This window comes from Bos mutus, chromosome 3 (genome assembly GCF_027580195.1).
Source record: "Bos mutus isolate GX-2022 chromosome 3, NWIPB_WYAK_1.1, whole genome shotgun sequence".
Lineage (NCBI taxonomy): Eukaryota > Metazoa > Chordata > Mammalia > Artiodactyla > Bovidae > Bos > Bos mutus.
In genome coordinates, this window is record NC_091619.1 from 18,756,798 (window position 1) to 18,781,654 (window position 24,857).

The following is a 24,857-nucleotide window of genomic DNA, read 5'->3' on the forward strand; positions in this document are numbered from 1 at the left end:
TTGCCGTACACGGAAGGTGGCTATAAATAAACAGGATAAAATCAAGTTATTAAATTCTGACGAGACACTGTGGCTGGTAAAGGCTCTAAGCCTGTCTTTATCATAAAGGAAATTTAGTAAGTATTAGAGAGGCTTTAAAGAAATACTAGCACATGTGGACTTCCTTTTTAACTTAAGCAGAAATGAGACGGGAATAACTTTCTTCCTGCTTGAATCACTGTTTCTAATGCTCTGATTTTTCAACTACCTGATTCCATTTCTTCATTCATTTCCTGATTAGCTCAAGAGGACTTAACCTGGAGAGATCTGAGAGCAAGGTTTGCCTTAGCTCCGGGAACCACACCTTTATTAGGGGTTACTTTTAGATCCCTGGGGGATTCCCCGGTGGCTCAGATGGTAAACAGTCTGCCCACAATGCGGGAGATCCGAGTTCAATCCTTGGGTCTGGAAGATCCCCTGGAGAACGAGATGGCAACCCACTTCGGGATTCTTGCCTGGAGAATCCTATGGATAGAAGAACCTGGCGGGCTACAATCCAAGGGATCGCAAAGAGTTGGACACAACTGAGCGACTACACTTTCACTTTAGATTCCTGGAGGCCTTGCAATAACTAAGGGGGAGGAGACAGGGAGGCAGGCAGTGCTGCTAGGCAGGGAGGGGAGTGGCCTGTGGTTCCCCTCCCTTCCTGGTTAGGCATCTCCACAAATACAGAGGGAAGGAAGTGATGGACCAAAGCAGCTTGGGTAGCTACCAGACAAGGTTTCAAGAATCCCAGCTTTTAACCAGATCCTAACCTGCTTTAGGGAAACCCAGGTTTTTGGATAATCTAACTGCATATAACAAAGGTTTTAGTATTAGGACTTATCAGTCAGCTCAAGGCACTGAAAGGAATGCATCTTTCTGGTCAACCACACTGAGCTTCTCACTATTTCTTGCTTGTCATAAGCATCTGAATGCCTTTGCTCCTTTCTTTGATGATGCCACCTGGTTTGTGCAAGCCAGTGGGCTAAAGCTTATGAAGGAAAAGCACAGAGGCATGAAGAGATGTTGAAGAGAGGGGATGGGGCCAAACTGTGTAGAATCTTGACCTGAGGGATCCAGGAGAATTTCATAAGTGTTCTGCGTGTTTGAAAAGAAGATGAACTCTTAGGCACAAAGATACACATACATACATGTACACATACCTATATATGTACACATAAAAACAAGACTGAAGGCAAAAGGAGAAGGGGGCAGCAGAAGATGAGATGGACATGAAAGTGAGCAAACTCCAGGAGATGGTGGAGGACAGAGAAGCCTGGCATGCTGCAGTCCATGGGGCTGCAGAGTCGGACACAACTGAGTGACTGAACAACAACAATATATAGAACAAAGTTTCTTAGCTGCGCAATTAGGATCCACTACAGCTGCACTGTCCAATATGATAGCCACTGGTCACATGAGGCTGCTAACTTTAATGAAAATTCAATACAACTGATAATTTGGTTCCTCAGTACACAGCCACATTTCAAGTGCTCAGCAACCACATATGGCTAGTGGTTAGCCTTTTAGTGGAATGCTGGGGACCAAAGCCTAACTGGAATGAGTCAGTGAAGTGAAACCAATGAAGACATCCAGTATAAACAATTATATTGAGAGGTCTGGATGTGAGGGGAGCAGAGAGATGAGGTGGTATTTGGAGGGAGATGTGGGGTCAAGGGAAGGGTTTTAGCAGATGGGCACAAGCATTTATGTAGGCCGATGGGAATGATCCAACAGAGCTCTGGAGCAACTGATAACAAGAGTGTGAGAGAATGGAAGGACAGGCCGAGGGGGAGGGGATCCAGGGCACGGGATGGAAGGAGGATGCTTCCTGCACACCAGTACAGATGTCCTGTGCAGATGCACGTAGGAAGGTGGATTTGGTGATGGGAAAGTAAGGATTGTTACTGCTAATATCTACTACTGTGGGCAAGAATCCCTTAGAAGAAATGGAGTAGCCCTCATAGTCAACAAGAGAGTCCAAAATGCACTACTTGGGTGCAATCTCAAAAACGACAGAATGATTTCTGTTCATTTCCAAGGCAAACCATATCACAGTAATCCAAGTCTATGCCCCAACACCAATGCCAAAGAAGCTGAAGTGGAACGGTTCTATGAAGACCTACAAGATCTTCTAGAACTAACACCAAAAATAGATGTCCTTTTCATCATAGGGGACTGGAATGCAGAAGTAGGAAGTCAAGAGCTACCTGGAGTAACAGGCAAGTTTGGCCTCGGAGTACAAAATGAAGCAGGGCAAAGGCTAATGGAGTTTTGCCTTTGAATGCACCAGTCACAGCAAATGCCCTCTTCCAACAACACAAGAGACGACTCTACACATGGACATCACCAGATGGTCAATACTGAAATCATCTTGATTACATTCTTCGCAGCTGAAGATGGAGAAGCTGTATATGGTCAGCAAAAACAAGACCAGGAGCTGACTTGTGGCTCAGAGCACAAACTCCTTATTGCCAAATTCAGACTTAAATTGAAAAAATTAGGGAAAACCACTACGCTATTCAAGTATGACCTAAATCAAATCCCTTACGATTATACAATGGGAGTGACAAATAGATTCAAGGGATTAGATCTGATAGAGTGCCTGAAGAACTATGAACAGAGCTTTGTAGCAATGTACAGGAGGCAGTGATCAAAACCACCCCCAAGTAAAATGAAATGCAAAAAGGCAAAATGGTTGTCTGAGGAGGCCTTACAAATAGCTGAAGAAAGACAAGAAGCAAAAGGCAAAGGAGGAAAGGAAAGATATACCCATCTGAATGCAGAGTTCCAAAGAAGAGCAAGCAGAGATAAGAAAGCCTTCCCAAGTGAACAATGCAAAGAAATAGAGGAAAACAATAGAATGGGAAAGACTAGAGATCTCTTCAAGAAAATTAGAGATACCAAGGGAACATTTCATGCAAAGATGGGCACAATAAAAGATAGAAATGGTATGGACCTAACGGAAGCAGAAGATATTAAGAAGAGGCAGCAAGAATACACAGAAGAACTATACAAAAAAGATCTTAATGACCCAGATAACCACATGGTATGATCACTCACCTACAGTCAGCTGTTCTTAGAGTGCAAAGTCAAGTGGGCCTTAGGAAGCATCACTATGAACAAAGCTAGTGGAGGTGATGGAATTTCAGCTGAGCTATTTCAAATCCTAAAAGTGCTGCACTCAATATGCCAGCAAACTCAGCAGTGGCCACAGGACTGGAAAAGGTCAGTTTTCATTCCAATCCCAAAGAAGGGCAATGCCAAAGAATGTTCAAACTACTACACAACTGCACTCATTTCACATGCTAGCAAAGTAATGCACAAATCCTCCAAGCTAGGCTTCAACAGTATGTGAACTGAGAAGCTGCAGATGTTCAAGCTGGATTCAGAAAAGGCAGAAGAGCCAGAGATCAAATTGCCAACATCCGCTGGATCGAAGAAAAAGCAAGCGAAGTCCAGAAAAACATCTACTTCTGCTTCACTGACTATGCCAAAGCCTTTGACTGTGTGGATCACAACAATTTGTGGAAAATTCTTAAAGAGATGGGAATACTAGACCACCATACTTATCTACCTGCATACAGGTTTTACAGGTCAAGAAACAACAATTAGACCCAGACATGGAACAAAGGACTGGTTCAAAACTGTAATAGGAGTTAGTATGTCAAGGCTGTATATTGTCACTCTGCTTTAACTTATATGCAGAGTATATCACACAAAATTCCAGGCTGAATGAAACGCAAGCTTGAATCAAGATTGCTGGGAGATATATCAACAATCTAAGATATGCAGATTACAGCACCCTTATGGCAGAAAGCGAAGAGGAACTAAAGAGCTTCTTGATGAAGGTGAAAGAGGAGAGTGAAAAATCTGGCTTAAAACTCAACATTCAAAAAACTAAGATCATGGCATCCAGTCCCATCACTTCATGGCAAACAGATGGGAAACAGTGACAGACTTTATATTCTTGGGCTCTAAAATCAGTGCAGACAATGACTGCAGCCATGAAAATTAAAAGACACTTGCTCCTTGGAAGAAAAGCTATGTCCAACCTGGACAGCATATTAAAAAGCAGAGACATTACTTTGCCGACAAAGGTCCATCTAGTCAAAGCTATGGTTTTTTCTGTACTCATATATGGATGTGGCAGCTGGACCATAAACAAGGTTGACTGCCAAATAACTGACGCTTTCGAACTATGGTGTTGGAGAAGTCTTGAGAGTCCCATGGACTGTAAGGAGATCAAACCAGTCAATCCTAAAGGAAATCAATCCTGAATATTCATTCGAAGGACTGATGCTGAAGCCGAAGCTAAAATACTTTGGCCACCTGATGTGAAGAGCTGACTCACTGGAAAAGACCCTGATGCTGAAAAAGACTGAAAACAGGACGAGAAGGGGACGACAGAGGATAAGATGGTTGGATGGCATCACCGACTCAGTGGACATGAGCTTGAGCAAGTTCCGGGAGATGGTCAAGGACAGGGAAGCTTGGTGTGCTGCAGTCCACGGGGTCGCAAAAAGTCAGACATGACCGAGTGACTGAACAACAACAACAACAATTTCTCAATTAAGCCAGATCATCAGTTTAGAGCGAGAAAGGAGTTTTGTTGGAAATTTGAAGACAAAGGTCTGAAATGGTTTTCTTAGAGTATGAAAGAAAAGGCAGTATAAAAATATAGTAGGAAAAATGCCATGGAGAGGGCAAAAGTCAGGGTTGGGGCGGGGGGCGGGCAAGTGAATCTCCCTTACTTAAAACCCTTCAACGGCTCTCTACTGCTTGTGAGGCAGGAGGATGATATGGCTCACAAGGTTCCCTTCAGTCTCATCTGGCATCAGGCTGCCCCTGTGCTCTCTGCTCCACCCACACTGGCCTTCCGGCAGCCCTTACTAGCTCTGCAGACCTGGGGGTATTAAGGTCTCAGCTTACGCATCACTTCTCAGGGAAGCCCTCTCCTCTCTCTGTACTGAGCCAAGTCATGCCATGTAGGTTCTCATCACATCATGCAATGTGAGCTCTTTATAATCTATCAAATACAAGATCTTACATTTCTTTATATGATTATTGATATCTGACTCCCGTTCTAACAGATACAATGTCCTGTATAGATATCTGTTGAATGAATAAATAAACGTAGAGAGACCAGGAGACTATTTCCTGGTTTAGGTGAGAGAAGACAATGGCTTGGCTGAGAGAGTGTTGACACTGGAGGCAGAAATAGGAGGAAGGGATATGGGGTAGAAATTGTAGGTTACAATAAACAGAGCTTCCCTGGTGGCTCAGAAATGAAAGAATCTGCCTGCAATGTGGGAGACCCAGGTTCGATCACTGGGTCGGGAAAATCCCCCGGAGAAGGGAATGGCTACCCACTTCAGTATTCTTGCCTGGAGAATTCTATGTACAGAGGAGCATGGCAGGCTATAGTCCATGGCTGCAAAGAGTCGGACACAACTGAGCAACTAACACCTCCTTTTTTCCCTCTCTTCAAGGACAGTTTGGCTGAAGGAGGTGAATTGGATAGGGGAGATGGTCCCCAGGTTTTTGGCATTTTATCTAACATGGAACCCACATATTCCCTAGTAGGAATGTGCCTGAGTCACTTATCTTTTTAGCTAAAGTCGCAAATAGGATATTTTCTATGCATTTTCTAACTGCTTATTACTATATACAAGAAAAGTTCTTGACTCTTACACATCATTTTGTAGCCCCCTGCTCTCCTAAATTCTGCTTCGTCTCGGTATTTCTTCAGTTTTCTCACAAATATTCCAGGCGTACTATCCAATCATCTACAAACAGTGGTAACTTTACCTCCCCTTTCCTCTCTTTACACTTGCTTCTTTCTCTAAACTGCTTTCATTAGCTAGGAATTCCGGAATGATATTAAATACTGATGACCCTGGCAGCCACACCTTCTCCCTGACTTTAATGGGAACAGTTCTGGGTTTAACATTAAGCTGCTGGCTTTTGACTTCAGACATGTTTTTTACCATGCAAAGGATGTATTCAATAATTTCTGCTTTCTTAATCTGAATGGATGCTAAATTGTACTATATGTCTCTTCGGAACCTCAGGAGATGACCATGTGGTGTTTCTCCTTTGACCTATTAATGTGGTAAATAGTAATAATAAATATCCTGGTGTGGACTAGGCTTTGCACTGTATACAGATACCATTTTTCACCTTTTAGAATGCTTATGAGGTAGAGGAAGAGACATTCTTTATATATCGTTGGTGGAAGCATAGACTGGTATAATTTCATTGGAGGAAAATTTGGCAAAATTTGCCAAAACTTAAAATGCACATATGTTATTCATTGTAGCCTTGTTATAATACCAAGTTTGGAAACAATCCAAGTATTCATTAACTGAGGCTGGTTAAATAAACCATGATAAATCCGTACACTGAAACACTATACTTTGCAGCTATACACAAAGAACACAAAGTGATATGAAAAATTGTCTAAGATACTAATTCTGTATGTAAAAAGCAAGCCAGAAATTAATGCAAATATGCATTTCTGTGTAATGAAAGGGAATATAGCTGCTTGTATTTATATGGACACTCTGGAAGGATATATAATAGTGCAAAGTTATTAATGTTGGGGGGTGTGTGTGTGTATGTATAAGTAAGAACTGGTTGAAAGTGAGAAGAAAAAGTGAGAAGTTTTTTACATTTTTATTTTTGAATAGTATTTTTTATTTTGCATAATCTATTACCTATTTAAAAGACTTAACAATGTATAAGACTGATTGCCCAGAACTTCCACTCCTGAACATTTATACCAGAGACAAGTTTCTACATGTAGACAAAGACACGCAGAGCAGGATGTTCACTGCAAGAGTGCTTTTAAGAGTAAGACCCAAACCAACCTGAATATCACTGGAAGTTGGGTAGATAAATTAGGCAAGGAGGGGCTTCAAACAGTAATAACATTCTCCTTCTTAAACTATGAGGTAGGTAGTTGAGTGTCTGTTTTAAGAGGGCCTTTCATATCTCTTGTTCAGTAAAACAATTTAAAAACTGTAAATCTATTCAATGGAGCATTTATGTGGTGGGTCTATACACACTTATTTGTAATGACCTCTGAGGCACACGGTGAAGTAGAACAGAAGATGATATATACTTATTTTAAAAAACAGAGAAAGAAAAACAGGCTAATATGTGCATGGACTCAAGAAACTGGTAATAGTATATGAGTCTGGGGAAGGAAACGAAGTCTAAACCAGAAATGAGACCTTTTCATTGCACATCTTTTCAATCAACTTGAAAGATTTTCTATGGGTGTATATATCCTTTTAAAAATTAAAACTTGTTTAAAAAATTTTAAAAGGCTCACACTTACTGGAAGAGTGGGTATCTTCTCAAGATGGCTGATCTAGTGCCTTCTCAGAGGCCCTGGGGACAGGGCTCTCTCAACATGCCCCGCCTGTCATTCACAGCTAATACACATCCTTCCTTTTCCTGGGTTACAGGCTGTCCCATCCCGTGACACAAGGCTGTAGCCAGGACTGGAACACTCACTTGGGCTCGTGAGGAGGTCCGGACTGGTCAACCAACTTGAACTCAGCAGCAAAGCCGTGGGAGCGGGCGTACTCCAACAGGCCGCCCACTGGGTTGGTGTTCAGGTATCGCACGAGCTCACTGATCCTCCTGACCTTGTTGGGCATCACTGATTCCAAGTTATCGAATGCTTCCGTGTTCGTACTTCCGGGCTGAAGGAGAATCAGCCAGAGAGGAGCCATAAACACTCAGTGGAAACTCTGAGGGGCTTACGGGCCATCCTACACTAAAAACGACCTGTATCTTGTGAGTAGAAAATGGCCCCACCTGGTCTTCAGAAGACGTCGAGCTGGTCGCCTCCCCTTGCAGGGCCTTCATGGCTTCCTCTGCAGCCATCTGCTTTGCTGCCTTCTTGCTTGGGGCGCTGGCAGTGGGGAAAGTATGGGTTCCCATTGCAACACAGTACTGGAACCTGACAGGAGATGAAAGGAGAGGATTAAACTGGTTTTGATAGAAGAGCTTTACCTAGCCTTTGTCAGGTTGTCATCCTTTACGACTTGCACACATCGCCTCTGTGCCTTGGCTCACGCAGTCACTTCTGCCTTGAAGAGCCGGTGCCTTTCACCCTCCTACTGCCCCCAGTCTCTCGCAACCCAACTGACCCCTATTCAACATTTTTAAGCATCAACCTAATTTCATCTCCTCCAGGAACCCTTCTCTCGAACATGTAAGTCTGCAGAGCCTCAGAGCAGAGAGCATCTCAGGTAGACCTAGGTCTCGCACCTCTCAGTCCCACCACCAGTAACCTTCAAGCCACGTGTCTCCCTCCTGCTCGGTCCCTAATTTGCCCTGTGAACTCCTAACCCCAGATTCTCTGCTCCACAAGCAGCAACCATACTCTCAAGGCCCCGCATTTTCCATACTGAAAACAGGAGTGACTGCTCAGTGAAATAATCTGCCATCTCGAGGAGGCAAGGAAGAAAATGTATCTCTCTCTTTTTTGAGAAAACCTCAGCAGAGATACATGATACAAGAGATGTACTTGGGGTCATGGGCAGGGCCTTCTCTGGATAGGAGACGGAATTCACAGGAGCTCCCCAACTTGTGCACACACTCAAGCAATGTAGTGACGGGGTTCTTCCCAGAAAGGAAGGATGTTGCTGAAGGGGTGGCAGTCTGGGACTCTGCGGTCTGTGGAGAAAATGAGACAAAAACAAAAACAAAACAAGAACAAAAACAGACTGAGAAAACATTGGCTGTTCTGTCACAGCAGAGGGAATGGGGATGGGAGAACTTCTTTCGGTCAACTGCATGTTTGGGGCTGGCTTTCTAAAGGAAGAGGGCTGCGGGGATTTTCTAGGCCTTGCAGATCAGTTACTTAAATGTTCTTGGTTTCATTTTGTATCTGCCAAGAGAGGAGATCGGATTCAATAAATTTTAATGCCTCTTTCAACTCTGAAATTCTGCAATTCCAGTTAGGTTGGGAGGGGGCACCAGAAGGAGAGCTGGGTATGAACAGAGGAAAGGTGGGTTGGGGAGGCGGGGGAGAGGGGACAGCGGGAAGCTGACTCTGAGACAGAGAATGGGTTGGGCAGGCCGAGATTGTTTCAAGAGGCTTAGATGATGGTCTAGGACTTCACAGATGTGGACAGTGAATGGATGTCCTCCCAGAGGACAGGACACCTACCTTCTCTGATTCCTTCTCTGAGGAATAGTGGTATGATTCTTCTGATCTTCCACTGTCCTTGGCTTTAGCTTCCTCAAGCAGAATTGTCATGGCTTTCATGGCTGCATCCTGCTTGGCCACTTTCTTGCTGCCAGCTTCAGCTGGGGGAAACTCTCGGCCATTGATGACAACTTGGAATTTAAATCTTGATGGAAAGTGATTAGATGTGTGAACACTAGTCTAGGCCATCCCTTCTGCCCTCTCCAAAGAGATCTTCACCCTGGAATTTCCTGCTACGCTAAGGGGTTTGTTGACTTGTGAAGGAGATGGAGGGCAGACCAAGGGACTCCTGTCCCTTTGCAGGTACAGCCTATTCCTAACTTTTTGGAAACAAAGCAGCCAGTGACTCTCTCTCTCCAAGCTCATTAGAGCAAACGTAGCCACAGGTGATAAACTAGCTCAAGGGAAGCCCACTATCCTTTAGCAATGAATTAAGATCAAATCTGTACAAAAAATGATGAGCTAAAATCACCATTATAGTCTTGTTAGCAACCAAAGAGCCTTTACCCTAAAGCAATGGTGGTAGACTCGGCCACCTCAAGGGTGTTCCTAAAGAAAGCCAAGGCTGCTCACAGCACAGTCTCACACTCTCCAGACACCTACGGGATCAGATGTCTGCCTCTCTGGGGAACCTGTTTTTGTCCCCAACCTACCCTCAGAGATATACCACTCTCATGGTTTCTTTTGAGTCATCCTACAGCTCTGTTTGTCTGCCGCCTGAGATGAAAGGCATATCTCCTTGTTATGCAGAGAACCAAAAAGCATTTGTTCTAGGCCCCTGGACTTAGCTTAGTCCGCTTTTGTTCAAGCTTTCAAATTGGTTCAGCTCTTTGCTCAATCTGGGATTTCATTTAGAAAAGTAGGTCAAATTTCTTATTTCCTGGGTCTTCTGAAATATTTGAACATGGCATCAATGTTTCTTACAGCTGGAGTCCAAAGAAAGGTTAACCACAAAACCCACTGCTGTGCCCCAACTCGAGAGAGGGACGAAGGGAGAAGGAAGGACGGCCATCCTAGCTCTACCCCAGACAGAAGCACACCCGTCCTGACCCTGCCAGCTCTGGATGCACCCTCTCTTCCTCACAGCTCCCCTGCAATGTCATCTCAGTGTCATTAAGACGGTCAGATAAGGAGGCAGGGTCGCCGCTGGGAGTCGTTACCCTCATCAGACAGCGGCCTACAGCTAATGTAAAGGTGAGTGGGCCTCTCTGCTGGCGTGCTCTCTAGTTGCGGTGGGTGGCCACTCAGCTTTAGTGGCCTTTGATCTCTGCTAGGCCCTGCAGCGGCTCTTCCTGGGCCCACCTGTCTTCCTCTATCTGTCTGCTGGCTTGGAAGTGCCTATGGTGCCGGGCCAGGCTAGCTGTCTGAGTGAGGTAATTTCTGACTTCACAGCTTAGGAGCAGCAGCAAGTGCTAGCCCACCCATCTGTGCGGAGGCAGCTTGTAAAATTAGAACCACCACCTTCAAGAGGCAGGCAGCCGCGCACACCCTACACGTGCATCCCTTCCCTACGGGAGCTGAGCGGGAGGCAGGAGGGGTGGGGTGGTTTGAACTCACTGCTACTTAGCAGCACAACCCACCCTTACTCCAGTGTGCAGCCAGCTGTTCATGCATCCTGTGGGGAGCTCAGCTGGTGGGGGTTAGGGGAGGAGTGGAGGAGGATGGCACACGGAAGCGGGCGGGAGGGGCATCAAGCCTTCATCACCTCTAGCCTTAGGAGGCAGGCATGACACTGCTGCATGGAAGCTAATCATCTCCAAAGAAGCTTCATTTTACCAGGAGTGCCAACCTCCCCCTTGCTCAGCCAAGACTCTGGCTGGGCCGAGGTCTATGTTCCCTGCTCAAGAGGTAGAGGAAGGGCCAGACAAGGATGACGCAGCCCACAGGTAGAAAGAAGAGGGAAAAGACAGGGGCCATCAACCGGCACTGCTCACAAGTCGGCTGAGGGTGTGTCAGGAGCAAGAGCGCCTGACCCCAACCTTAGGCACAATTCCTGGGTGGTCTCTTACCGAGGTTCATGGGGTGGTCCGCTCTGCTCTATCATGTTGAACTCACAGGTCTGACTAGCGAACTGGGCATACTCTAACAGGCCGCTGATGGGGTTCTTCAGCTGGCACTCTGTCAGTTTCTTGTAGGGTGAACACCGTGGCAAGCCATGACTGTAGAAGGAGGGCATCTCCATGATGGCGCGGAACTCACCTGGTGCGGCGTGGATACTATTCAAGTCATCGGGGATGTCATCTGTGGCCCACTGGCCGTTTTCAAAGTCAACATACCCTGTTTTGGAGGGGCCGTTGTCATAAACAGGTGGTTTCAGTTTTACTGGTTCTGCTGTGGCCTCTTGCTTGAGTTTTAACTTGACGACGGGTTCCTGCCCATTTTCCACCTTTCCTGGGGTGACTGAGCTGTTGGAGGCGTCTGACGCAGGTGAGTTGCAGGTGGGGCCCTCTGTGGTTTTTCCGGTCTCCAGGACAGCAGCAGCTTGAGTGGTTTCAGGAACACTGTCCTTGTTTCTCTTGATCTGTATCCTCTCTCGCTTCTTGTCAGTCAAATACCATATGGGAGGGGTGGTCCCCTGCCTGTAGACATCTCCCTGCCTTTCCAAGTCAATCAGCACAGCATTCACATCCCGGGCCTTAGTGAGGCCAATGTTCTTAGCCAAGTTCAGGGCAGAGGAGCTGGACACGTTGAACAGGTGGTCACAGATCTTCTCCTTGATCTCAGCCATGTCGAGAGGCTCGGGGGGCTCTTCCAAGCCACACAGGGTGCTTCTGCCTTCAGTTTCCACACTGGAGTCTGGGCTTGGAGCTCCTGGGGTTTGACTCTCTGCTCTCGTTTCTTGGCTAGGCTGGTTCTGAGCCTGAACTGGGACTGTGGCTCTCCACAAAGGGGGAAATCCTGCCTCTTGGTGTAGCTTACCCTTCTCTGCCAGAGAGTACAGGACTCGGTTGATGTCCTTCTTTGGAGCTTGGAGCTTCCGGGCCAGATCACGCGCTGTGGTGGCCTTCCCGTCCCCAAGCTCATCCAAGAGCTCTAGGGTCCTTTGTTCCTGATCCTGGCTGATGGTCAGTCCCTGGAAATGTGAGGAGAGCCTATCAACACCTCTCCATGGCCGAATGTGGCCACGTGGGAAAGGACGCTGGAACCGTCTTGGGAGTACCTGACTTCTGAGAGGCACGCCCCTGGGGACACCTCGGATCTGGAGGGGCCCACCTCTGGCAGGTGGTCCTGGAAACCTCGGCCAGAGTCCAGGGAGGAACGGTGGCAGTGATGGTGGCTGCTTTCCAAATAGGGGCACTTCTGGGAGCTGCCCCTTGAGAAACTCTATTTGCTGGAGCTGGAAACTGTCACGACAAGGTCCCCGCTCTGGCTGCTGGTGTCTGTGCCTGCTGTGCTCATAGCCTTGGGCTGGGCGGGCTTGGTATCTGTTGAGGGAATACCCCTGTAGAACAAGAACATGGAGAAGAGAGCGACTTAGGACTGCGGCAGGGAATCTGTCCCTTCTGCCTTCCTGGGGTGGGGTGGGGGCTGTATCTGATTCTTAAGCTAAGAAGCTGAGTGAGACGTGGGCTTGGGACCCAGCCAGGGTGGCCTGCACACCTCACAGGTACCACCTGTGGACCCAACAGAGGGAAGAGATGGAGGAGCAGACAGTGAGATGCACAGAGCTCCCAGGAGCATGTGGCGGTGCTGAGACTTCAGCACAGCCTCTCCAGCAACCTAGTGCATTGTCTTCCCTTCAAGAGTTTAGGGAGTTGAGAATGTATGTTTTCACTCATCCAAAAAAAAAAAAATCCTTTTACAATCAAGAAAACAAATACGTTTTACTTTAAAAACAAACGAACACAGAATAACCTACGAGTGCCAAGGGAGTTAGGAGACCGTGAGATGGCCCACCACCCAGCCCCCTTCTCTGCAATCTATCATCTGGGTGTGAAGAAACCAGCAAGTGGACTGGGTGAACTGGAGCCCCATCCTCCAGGCTGTAGCAGAGGAAGTCTCCTCACCTGGGGAAGGGCGGCAGGACCTCGGAGAATCGTCTAACTGCACTGCCATCCTGGGAGAACCAGAATTTGATTTTAGGGGAACTGGACAGTTTTTCTTAGAAAACAGGTACACTGTCCTCATCCTTCAGTATGGAGCCCAGGCTCAGAAGGCACACCGGGCACTCCTACTCAAACCACTAAGCCCACCTGGATGTGTGGAGCTGGTGGTGTCTATTCCACACCCCCTTAGCTACTTCCCAATAGCTGCTTCCGTGGCGCATCTTCAGAAGCCGGTTCTGTAGGCCACCAGATACTCCATCTTCTCTCAGAATGCCACTCGTTTACCAGAACAGCGAGCACTATGACTGTCCCCACCCACAGACCAGCGATACTACTCACCGCAATGCTACCCACAGAGCAGGACTACTCGCTGGAGGGGCTTTTGGGATCCAGAGTTGGGCTGTCAGTAAACACCTGGCTGCCTGTCCCCAGGGCTGCACATTTAGGAAACCTTCTGTTTCCTCATGCTCACATCCTCCTTGTCTGATCCTCCGCAAGGCCACAGGGACCCGCAGGCAGCTGCGTCCCTCTCTTCAATAACTTCAGCTTTCTCTTCCCCCACCCCTGCCCCCGGCCACGGTGAGGGGAGCTCAGCGCTCTCACTGGTCATGCTCACGGTACGTGGGCTGCACAGTTCCTCAGTGCCTCTCCAGCAGCTGCCACCTCCGCCTTTCAGCCACACGAGTGGCTCCTGATTCAATCTCACTGTTACTTGACCACCAAACCTGCAACCCTGAAACTCTTTTCCAGGGTCAGCAAACTTTTTCTGTTAAGGGGCGGTAGGACGGTCATCTGTAGCACTTCCTTTACAAAGCCAGGGGAGGCCTGCAGTTGGCTGTGGGTTGCAGTTTGCTGACTCCTGCTCATCTCCAATGGCAACTTCCCTGTGTTTCTACGATATCCACTCCCTCCCCTTGTGGGACCTGCTGCTCATGTGATGTCCACTCCCGCCCCCTGTAGCTGCGGGTCAGGCAAACGCCTCCTTGCTCAGCCTGCATCTCAGGGTCAGTTCCCTTCTCCACCCAAGGCCTGCTCTCCCCTTTTTCTGTTCCAAAACTTCCAAATGGTGCTGGTATTTAAGACCACATAAATTCCTCCTCTTGAATCTCTGTTTCCAGGGCTGTTTGGTGGTCAGTTCAGTACAACAAACATACGCCCACTCAATGCGGATGGAGCTCTCTTTTTATAAAATCCTCCCACAGCTTGGTGACACAGTACCAAAGATCTCTCATCTTTCTTTTTCCTTCTGTCTGTCCCTATCCTTTCTTTCGCCCCTTAGATATAATCAGTCCCCGAGGTTTTGTCTACGGCTGTCTTCTTCCTTCCCCAGGTTGATTTCACCCACTCCCCTCACCTTAACCAGTCTTTTTAAGAAACAGTGTTCAAATCTGTTATCTCCAGCTACCACCTGTGCTGAAGCTTAAGACTTGAATTTTCAAATGCTTAGACGATCTGTTCACTTAGATTCTTGACCACTACCTCAAATGACACACATTCTGAACCAAATTAATTCTCTTCCCTCTCTCAGCCCCTCCTCCTGTTGTTCTTATTACTGTTAATGGCAGCACTCTCCTCTTGGTTATTCAGGCTGGAAGCCTGAGCCATCCCTGCTGCCTGCCTACCTTAGTCCCTTGTCCCCCGCATCTCATGAGTAGTTGCAAAGCCCTATCTTGTCCACAGCCTCTCTTTTCTCTTATGCATCTTTTCCCAGTTCTAGCCCCTCATTATCTCTCGCACGGGCTGCCACTGCGCCTCATTTCCCCTCTCTCTACATGCCAATGCAACATCCCTGCTTCTCCCCCTCCTGCCACCTGATACAACTTGGGTCCTTTCCCTACACGTCTCTCTAGACGCCACCTTCTTCAGGAGACTCCTGACTCCCGCACACCCCAGCCTGTGAGTGTTTCCTCTCCTTGAACTCCTCCCACCCTGCATCTCTTACACCATGTACTTTATCTTTTATCTCAGCTACTGATTGTTTTTCTTTTTTGCTACTGATTATAGAAATAGATGTAAGGGCCTAGATCTGATAGATAGAGTGCCTGATGAACTATGGAATGAGGTTCGTGACATTGTACAGGAGACAGGGATCAAGACCATTCCCATGGAAAAGAAATGCAAAAAAGCAAAATGGCTGTCTGGAGAGGCCTTACAAATAGCTGTGAAAAGAAGAGAAGCGAAAAGCAAAGGAGAAAAGGAAAGATATAAACATCTGAATGCAGAGTTCCAAAGAATAGCAAGAAGAGATAAGAAAGCCTTCTTCAGCGATCAATGCAAAGAAATAGAGGAAAACAACAGAATGGGAAAGACTAGGGATCTCTTCAAGAAAATCAGAGATATCAAAGGAACATTTCATGCAAAGATGGGCTCGATAAAGGACAGAAACGGTATGGACCTAACAGAAGCAGAAGATATTAAGAAGAGATGGCAAGAATACACAGAAGAACTGTACAAAAAAGATCTTCACGACCCAGATAATCACGATGGTGTGATCACTCACCTAGAGCCAGACATCCTGGAATGTGAAGTCAAGTGGGCCTTAGAAAGCATCACTACGAACAAAGCTAGTGGAGGTGATGGAATTCCAGCTGAGCTATTCCAAATCCTAAAAGATGAATCTGTGAAAGTGCTGCACTCAATATGCCAGCAAATTTGGAAAACTCAGCAGTGGCCACAGGACTGGAAAAGGTCAGTTTTCATTCCAATCCCAAAGAAAGGCAATGCCAAAGAATGCTCAAACTACCGCACAATTGCACTCATCTCACACGCTAATAAAGTAATGCTCAAAATTCTCCAAGCCAGGCTTCAGCAATATGTGAACCGTGAACTTCATGATGTTCAAGCTGGTTTTAGAAAAGGCAGAGGAACCAGAGATCACATTGCCAACATCCTCTGGATCATGGAAAAAGCAAGAGAGTTCCAGAAAAACATCTATTTCTGCTTTACTGACTATGCCAAAGCCTTTGACTGTGTGCATCACAATAAACTGTGGAAAATTCTTCAAGAGATGGGAATACCAGAACACCTGATCTGCCTCTTGAGAAATTTGTATGCAGGTCAGGAAGCAACAGTTAGAACTGGATATGGAACAACAGACTGGTTCCAAATAGGAAAAGGAGTTTGTCAAGGCTGTATATTGTCACCCTGCTTATTTAACTTATATGCAGAGGACATCATGAGAAATGCTGGACTGGAAGAAACACAAGCTGGAATCAAGATTGCTGGGAGAAATATCAATAACCTCAGATATGCAGATGACACCACCCTTATGGCAGAAAGTGAAGAGGAACTCAAAAGCCTCTTGATGAAAGTGAAAGTGGAGAGTGAAAAAGCTGGCTTAAAGCTCAACATTCAGAAAACGAAGATCATGGCATCTGGTCCCATCACTTCATGGGAAATAGGTGGGGAAACAGTGTCAGACTTTATTTTTCTGGGCTCCAAAATCACTGCAGATGGTGACTGTAGCCATGAAATTAAAAGATGCTTACTCTTTGGAAGGAAAGTTATGACCAACCTAGATAGCATATTCAAAAGCAGAGACATTACTTTGCCAACAAAGGTCCGTCTAGTCAAGGCTATGGTTTTTCCAGTGGTCATGTATGGATGTGAGAGTTGGACTGTGAAGAAGGCTGAGTGCCGAAGAATTGATGCTTTTGAACTGTGGTGTTGGAGAAGACTCTTGAGAGTCCCTTGGACTGCAAGGAGATCCAACCAGTCCATTCTGAAGGAGATCCGCCCTGGCATTTCTTTGGAAGGAATGATGCTAAAGCTGAAACTCCAGTACTTTGGCCACCTCACGCGAAGAGTTGACTCACTGGAAAAGACTCTGATGCTGGGAGGGATTGGGGGCAGGAGGAGAAGGGGACGACAGAGGATGAGATGACTGGATGGCATCACTGACTCACTGGATGTGAGTCTGGGTGAACTCCGGGAGTTAGTGATGGACAGGGAGGCCTAGCGTGCTGCAATTCATGGGGTCGCAAAGAGTCGGACATGACTGAGCGACTGATCTGATCTGATTTTCTTAATGGCACATACAGTCACATACGGATTGTAGCGTATCTCAAAGGTGATTAATAATATTGGGTGCCCTAGAAATTACACTAACGTCTCTACTCTCAATGGTCTCCATGTAGTGCGTGGGGGAGACTGCAGTCAACTTCAGAGAAAGCCTCTGGGGTACAAGGACTACACTTCAGTTATAGTAGCCGGCACAAAGCTGATCCTGAGCCAACATCTGCATGAACAAGCCATCGCTGGTTATGCAACTCTTCACCTCATCACTGCTTTTCTTGCTCCTCTTGCTGCACACCCCCCCCAGGGCTGAGGTATTTGTGAGTACAGTGAGTGCTCGGTTCACAGGACTCAATTATGGGGACTTCAGGGGATTTCTGATTAGCTCTTTGAGTGACCTTGGTGAAAGAACTTTGTTTCAAAGTGGCTGAAGTCAGTTTCTAGCTCAATGCTTTCTAGATTTAAACTGCTGCTTCTTGGCCAAAATTTGTAAAATATTCGAATGTCTATTTAAAAAAGAGTAGAACAAATCATGACACATTCAGGCTATGGAACCGTACTCACAGTTTTCTAAAAAATGTGTTATCTACTTAGGAATGATATAATGTTAAATTAACAAAGAAAGCAAGCTGCAGACAAATATGTATGCTATAATGCCTTTTTTCATAAACAAAAGGGAAAAAAAACCATGAATGTGTATGCATGATAGAAAGAACACAGAGAAAAGAGACAAGGAAGGGAAACACAAATTTGTTAACAACAGTTATTTTAGAGAAAAATTAGAGGGAGATTATTAATTTTTCCTTTATACCCCCTAAAATTTCCTAAAAGCCAAACCATCACTTGAGAACAGCCCCGTGGAGAGTTACTGAGTGGGACTGAGAGCAAGAAAGGAGGAAACCAACGCACACGGTGATCATTCTTAAATCCTTCAACATCCCCCTTCACCCAACTTCATGCCTATGTATATATGAACTATGTGACAAGTCACTTATGCCTTTCAAAGTCTCCCTTTAATCTATTCTCCCATATTTAAGGTTAAGAGAGAAGCCCCACCTTTACCACATGGGCTCCACAGGGTAATATATTGGTTTGCATAAAAAAATGCTTTTCCCACAAGTCAAGTGTCCCTAATTCTTTTAAAGAAGGGAAAAAAAATACACGTATACATACATGTATGTACACGCACACACACATATACACACATGTACACACACTTTACATGTATTTAAAATTAAGGTATATTTATATACAGTAAAATGTACCCATTTTGGTGTATAATTCTGAATTTTGGGAGAAGGCAATGGCACCCCACTCCAGCACTCTTGCCTGGAGAATCCCATGGATGGAGGAGCCTGGTAGGCTGCAGTCCATGGGGTCGCTAAGAGTTGGACACGACTGAGCGACTTCACTTTCATTTTTCACTTTCATGCATTGGAGAAGGAAATGGCAACCCACTCCAGTGTTCTTGCCTGGAGAATCCCAGGGACGGGGGAGCCTGGTGGGCTGCTGTCTATGGGGTCGCACAGAGTTGGACATGACTGAAGCGACTTAGCACTCTGAGTTTTGACCATACAGAGTCAAAGCACACATAGCCCTCTTAACTACCACTGAGATCAAGATACAGAACATTTCCCTTTCCCCAAAACGTTTTTTATGCACTTTGTAAACAGCTTCTTTCTCCACACACAGCTCCTGTTGGCGACTGGTCTGCCTTCTGTCCCTGTAGGTTTTCTTCCAGAATGTCATCTAAATGGACTCGTATGCAGTGTTTTAAGTCCAGCTTCTTTTGCTCAGCATCATGGATCTGAGATTTGTCCATGTTGTTGCATACAGCAGTATTTCCTGCCCTTTGCGGCTGAGCAGTTTTCCAGTATATGGATGTATCCCAGTTTGTTTAATCACCCGTTGAAAGACACTAGGGTTTCCCAGGTTTTAGAGATAATGAGTCAAGCCACTATAAACTTTCTCTTACAGGTTAAGGAGGAGACGCTCAAAGTCAAGCAGGCTGTCCAAGGTGGGGGCGCGGGGGTAGGTGGCTAAAGGCAGGACTGAGCCGCCATGGGGTCCTAGCAGAAAAGCAGAGGGGGGCTGTCTTGACCTGGGCTCAGGCCTTGGTTCTCTGGGGGAGGAGGTGCATTTCCCTCACAAATCCTCTTCCTCATCTTCCCAACACAGAGTTAATAAGCATGACACAAATTTCTGAATTCCTAGAATAGCAATTTTGCTTGGCAAGAAAACACAAGCTCTCACACAATAAGCATATGTCAAGCAGGAAAACAGGGACGTGGGGGCAGGGGGGAGGGGCGGGAAGGAGGATAAGATGAGCCCAGGCCAGCAGGTTGCAGGCGCGCCGGCTCTGGGCCCTGACCCCAGGGGCTTACCTGTCTTGGGTCCATGGCGCGCCCCAGGCATGTTCCGGTGCCCGCCCGCAGCCAGCAGCGCGACCCTCCGCAGCTGGACCTTTGCCAGGGCAGGCCGTGGGCCTCCCAGACGCAGGGGGCGCCTCCGGAGTCGACTCAAGCCCCGGGAGCAGGGAGCCGGGAGCTTCAAGCTGGGAGCAGGGCTGGGAAATGGCTCCGGTTCAATTTCACTTTCGTTTCTTCAAACGGACCTCCCTCTTTGGAAAGTTTGGCCGAGGGGCGGGGCTTGCGCAAAGGAGCCCGAGAAAGTCTGGTTTCGCTCCGATTACAAGTTTAATCCTTTCCTTGCATGAGAACTGGGCAAGATACGCTTTCTTTAGAAAAACAGCTATAAAATACTGAGCTCATAAATCCCTCATGGCTGTCTCAGGAATACACGGGATAAAGCAAACTGAGAACAAAGCCCCCCTGCGAAACCTAGCACTGGAGAAAAGAGTCTGGGGCTCTGTTTTCTTACTCCCAGATCCTCTCTAAGGTGACCACGTGTCTCTAAAGTGGAAGGGGGGCCCAAAGCTCTTCAAGTGACCAACTCTCCTCACTGAACTATTTACCCATACTCGAGCATATTAACTGATGTTGTTGCAGTTAAAAAAACGGAAAAGGTCTTTTTCCCCTTGCCCTGAGTTTCTTTTTTTAACTGTTTCTGATCTGTAGTCAATAACCAAGACTAACCTGATTTGTAAATTAAATCCTGTGCCTCAGACCTTGCAGGAGCTACCTTCTGCATCTGTTATCTTTTAACTCTGTGCTAATCACATCCTGTGCTTGGTGCTCACCTTTCTAGCACTCTTTGCAGACCACTCCTTGTAGTTCTTCACTTTTTTTTTTTTTTTGCATTATTACAGAAAGGAGGCCACAGTACAAGTCAAGAAAGACTGTGGACCCAACAACTGGGCTACCAGACAGCAGCCAATGACAGTGCAAGAGGAAGAATACAAGACCCTTACACCTTTGCTCCTCATCACTGACCCCTGACTGTGAGCCTCATCCGCGGAATCCAGATTCCTCCCGGGAGGGGGGCACAGTTCTTGAAGAACAAGCCTACTCTGCTCTCCCTTCCACTGGCTGAGGATTAAAGCCACCTTTCTATTTCCTCCAAACTCTGTCTCTGTATTTTTTATTTGGCTTTAGTGGGCAGACAAAGCCAAGATCTTGGCTGCATCAACATGACCACATAACAGCCAGCATGTAGTAGCAAGATAATAATACCAGCAACTGACTTAAGGATCTACATCACAAAACCATGCCAACCTTTCAGCATCCATCCAGGCAAGGGTGAAGTCCTTTACATGCCTCATCTTTTTTTTTTGGCGAGCCCCTGCAGTGGAAGTGGGAGTCTTAACCACTGGACAGCCAGGGAAGTCCCACCTTATCTCCTTAATCTTCACAACAGCTCTGCAAGGTGGGCATTATTCCCAAATTACAGATGTGGAAATGGAGGCTCCACTAGGGCCATGCTGCTGCTAAATCCAGGTCTGAGTGCAGAAAGTCACTCTTCATTACCACTCTACACTCCATTATGTTACATGATGGCTTTCAAAAAGGTAACTTTCGTTAATTGATTTCATGATCAGGCTTATATACTGCTCTATTTTGTCCAAGATGTCTAGGAAAAGATAGTTCTAATGCTCAACAGCTCTCTTCCCCACTCACCTGTGAGAATTTTCCTTTTCTGTATTTCATTTCAATTTTATCCCCACTGTGTGAATGAAAAATATTGCCTGCTGAATCAGTTAAGCAAAGGATGTTGCAGCTATCAAGTCATTACATTACTATCCCCATAGTGAGCCCTGAGGGAACTCAGGCTAAAAACAATGCCCACCATCCAATCATCCAACTCTGCAGCCCTCTCCACCATGTCATGGTGCCCCTGGAGGACACTCAGGATGAGAAAACACAGGCTATATCCAGTTTTCTTTAATTAACAATAATTTCTTGGTGTTCTGACTACCTGGTCTTTGTTAAAATAACTCCTATGTATCCTGGCACCTCCCTTATCTCTGGAGCAGTCTCTCAGAGTTATCTGAGAGGCTGTGTCCTGGGCTTAAGTCCTCAGTTTTGTCCGCTGAATAAAACGCAACTCTCAATTTTTAGGTTGTGCATTTTTTCAGCGGACACTGCTTATGAGATTTACAAGGCAGTGCCTTCACAGCACCGTCTCCAGCTGACGCCCTTTCTCGCCATCCTCTCACTCCATTCCCCCAGCTGGTGCGGGCCCCCGCCCCCGGCCAGCTCACATTTCTAGTGTAGTGCTCCTTCCCTGTCAGTGCCTTTGTGCAATCTAGTCTAGTCTTAAATATACTTCCGCCACAGCTTCTGGTGAAAGTCTTTCAAGATCTGCTTCAAATATTGTCTCCAAGGGAAGCTTTGCCCCACTTTCGGTGGGGGAGGGGGTGCAATTAGTGGTTCCTGATTTTGTGCTTCTCTCTTACTCAACACTTACCCCTACTAGAGCACTTTCACCATCCTCTGAAAATGCCTCGTCTTCATTCATTTAACAGAGACTTCACTAAACACCTAACACACGCCACACACTGTGTTAAGCACTCAGGACATGAGACAAGTAAGAGTCCTGCCCCGTCAGCCAACAGTCAGCCTGGTGGGGGGACTGATGTTTCACATGATCGTCACAGTGTTATGAGGTACTTGTCTATATATCTGCCTTTAGAGCTGTAGAGTCTTCTCCTGGGGCAGGGAACTCCCCACAGTCCCTGATAGTGGCCTTCAGGGGGCTGGTTAGTTGACTGAATAACAGACTGCTCTGTAGAAAAAACAATGGGGAAAACAGGGGCACACGAATGTCACAAGAGGAAATTAAAAATATCAGTACACATAAGAGACAGTGCTCTATCTCATCACATTAAGGAAATGCAAAGCAAAGCCTCAGTGAGTTACTGTCCATTATCAAACAAGCACTGTAACCAGCTGATGAGAGCATGTGAGAGCAAGGGTGCAGAACAGCTCCTAGTTAGACAGGAAACCTGGCAAAGGGGTGAATCTACACAGCCCGCAATTCAGCAATTTCACTCCTAGACCAGGACACACATATAGCAAGCTGGTAGTTGCATTATTCATATTCGCTCCCAACCTGAAACCGCCCAAATGTTCTTCAAAAGGAAAATGGATAAATGGTGACATCTGCCTATGAGAGAATATTATACAGCAACAAAAATGAGAGAACCATAACCACATGCAACAAGGTGATTAGTCATCTAAACGTGATAATTAGTGAAAGAAGCCATATACATATGACACGGTTCCACTTGTAAGTCCCAAGCCAGGCAAAACAACTGTAGTATACTCTGCATCAAAGACAGGATGCTGGTTATCTCTAGGGTAGGAAGGAGAGGTTTTGACTGGAAAGGAATGTTCTCGGTGCCGCTGATATTCTAGTTCTTGACTTGGGTGGTGGCTGCATACGTGGCTTTCCAATAATTCATGAAGGCACACGCTGATGCTTTGTGCACCTTTCTGTATGTATGTGCTGTACTTTACAAGTTTAAAAGGTTAAAAACAACAGTAAACTCTTCCTGTAGCAATTCCAGTGTCTTCTCTTTTTCATTTAAGTAAAATGAGTTATGTCTCATCTCTGCTTTCTTGCCTTCAAGCTAAGCAATCCCAAGGCCTCTCATCCTTCCACAAGAATGATCCAGAAAAGCACCCATCACAGCTACCGTGCAGGGAAGCTGCATCGCTGTTGCCTCCGCGGCTTTGAATCGAACGAACCCAGGACGCACGGGGGAAGCAGGAAGGCGAAATCGGTTTCCTAAACAGAGTCGGTGTATGCCTTAAAAGAACAACTGCTCTGGTCACTTAATCTCAGCAGCTCGGTAACTGCAAATAGTCTTATTCATAAATGTTTCATCTCCTTGCCCTCAGTGATTGTTTCAGCTCCCACAGGGTCGTGAGGTGGTGACAGCAGTCTTTGTGCTGTTCTATTGTAGGGGCCTGGTGAGTTGGATGAAGTTCTTTTAAAAGTAACCTAAAGTATTAATTAATAACACTTTAGTTGCAGTTAATTTTCTTGTTGATTGCAAGAAAATCAGAGATGAGCAAACATGGTCAAGTGTGAAAGTGACAGTCGCTCAGTCGTGTCTGACTCTTTGTAACCCGCCAGGCTCCTGTCCATGGAATTCTCCAGGCAAGAATGCTAGAGTGGGTTGACATTCCCTTCTCCAGGGGATCTTCCTGACCCAGGGATCAAATCCAGCTCCCCTGCATTGCAGGCAGATTCTTTACCATCTGAGCCACCGGTGAAGCCCACACATGGTCAAAGCCCCCCTAAACCTCCACTGCTAATTCACCAGTGCTTACCCTTGCTGTTTCCCCTGTGTATCCAGGCTCCAAGGACACATATATGCAGCTCTCCTAACACAGGCGCTACTTACCTCCCCAGGAGCTTGCGACTATCTGCTGCCTGGCAGTAGCCCCAAATGCAGGACTTCCTGTGAACATACTACCTAAGGTTACTTGCTAACAACTGCCTAAGTGATAAGAGTTCCTGTCTAGAATTCGGTATTACTCCAAAAGCCCCCCATTCAGTGTCCTCAGAAATCTGGCTTCCACATAACACTGACAAGCTCTGGCTCCATGTGCGCCTTTGGGGACCTGGCCTTGCCCAATTATGGGGAAGGACGTGTTATCATCTGGACTACTGGGCTGGTTTCTGTTTCTAGACCCTGCTACCCTTGTTTTTGAACTATATATATAACTGTTAATCTCACTTTGTAATGATTGATTTGGCTTGTTGTGGATTTTCTGTTTAACCTGACTACCTGCGTGTGTGCACGCTTCAGTAGGGTCTGACTCTTTGTAACCCTATGGACCATAGCCCATCAGGCTCCTCTGTCCATGGGAATCTTCGGGCAAGAATACTGGAGTGGGTTAGCATGCCCTCCTCCAGGGGATATTACCGACTCAGGGATCAAACCCGTGTCTTTTGCATCTCCTGCTAGATGGTTCTTTACCACTAGCGCCACCTGGGAACCCCCTTACTGCGTGCAGGGATGCGTATTTACAAAACAGTCTTTCTAGACTGTCATTTCCCATAACCAGACTTTTCTGCACATATGGGCTATATCCAGTTGGATCATCTATCTCCCTACTGTAAAGCAGACGTCTGCA

The 24,857-nt window shown here is 46.4% G+C and overlaps 1 protein-coding gene across 9 annotated transcripts in view; it reads right to left on the reverse strand.

Moving 5' to 3' along the window:
• ADAR (adenosine deaminase RNA specific) overlaps window positions 1-24,857 on the reverse strand; it is a 51,943-nt gene that overhangs the window by 8,709 nt on the left and 18,377 nt on the right. For 3 of the 9 annotated variants that reach the window (XM_070367259.1, XM_070367267.1, XM_070367266.1), the window contains exons 2-6: window positions 11,260-12,692; window positions 9,212-9,395; window positions 8,567-8,715; window positions 7,852-7,996; window positions 7,546-7,736 (exon numbers count right to left, since the gene is read on the reverse strand). In XM_070367259.1, the coding sequence (XP_070223360.1) occupies window positions 7,546-7,736; window positions 7,852-7,996; window positions 8,567-8,715; window positions 9,212-9,395; window positions 11,260-12,692 (2,102 nt within the window). Of the gene's footprint in view, window positions 1-7,545; window positions 7,737-7,851; window positions 7,997-8,566; window positions 8,716-9,211; window positions 9,396-11,259; window positions 12,693-18,972; window positions 19,075-19,694; window positions 19,888-24,857 lie in introns of those variants that run through there. The other 6 variants (XM_005898759.3, XM_070367261.1, XM_070367262.1 and 3 more) reach the window with 5 other exon arrangements.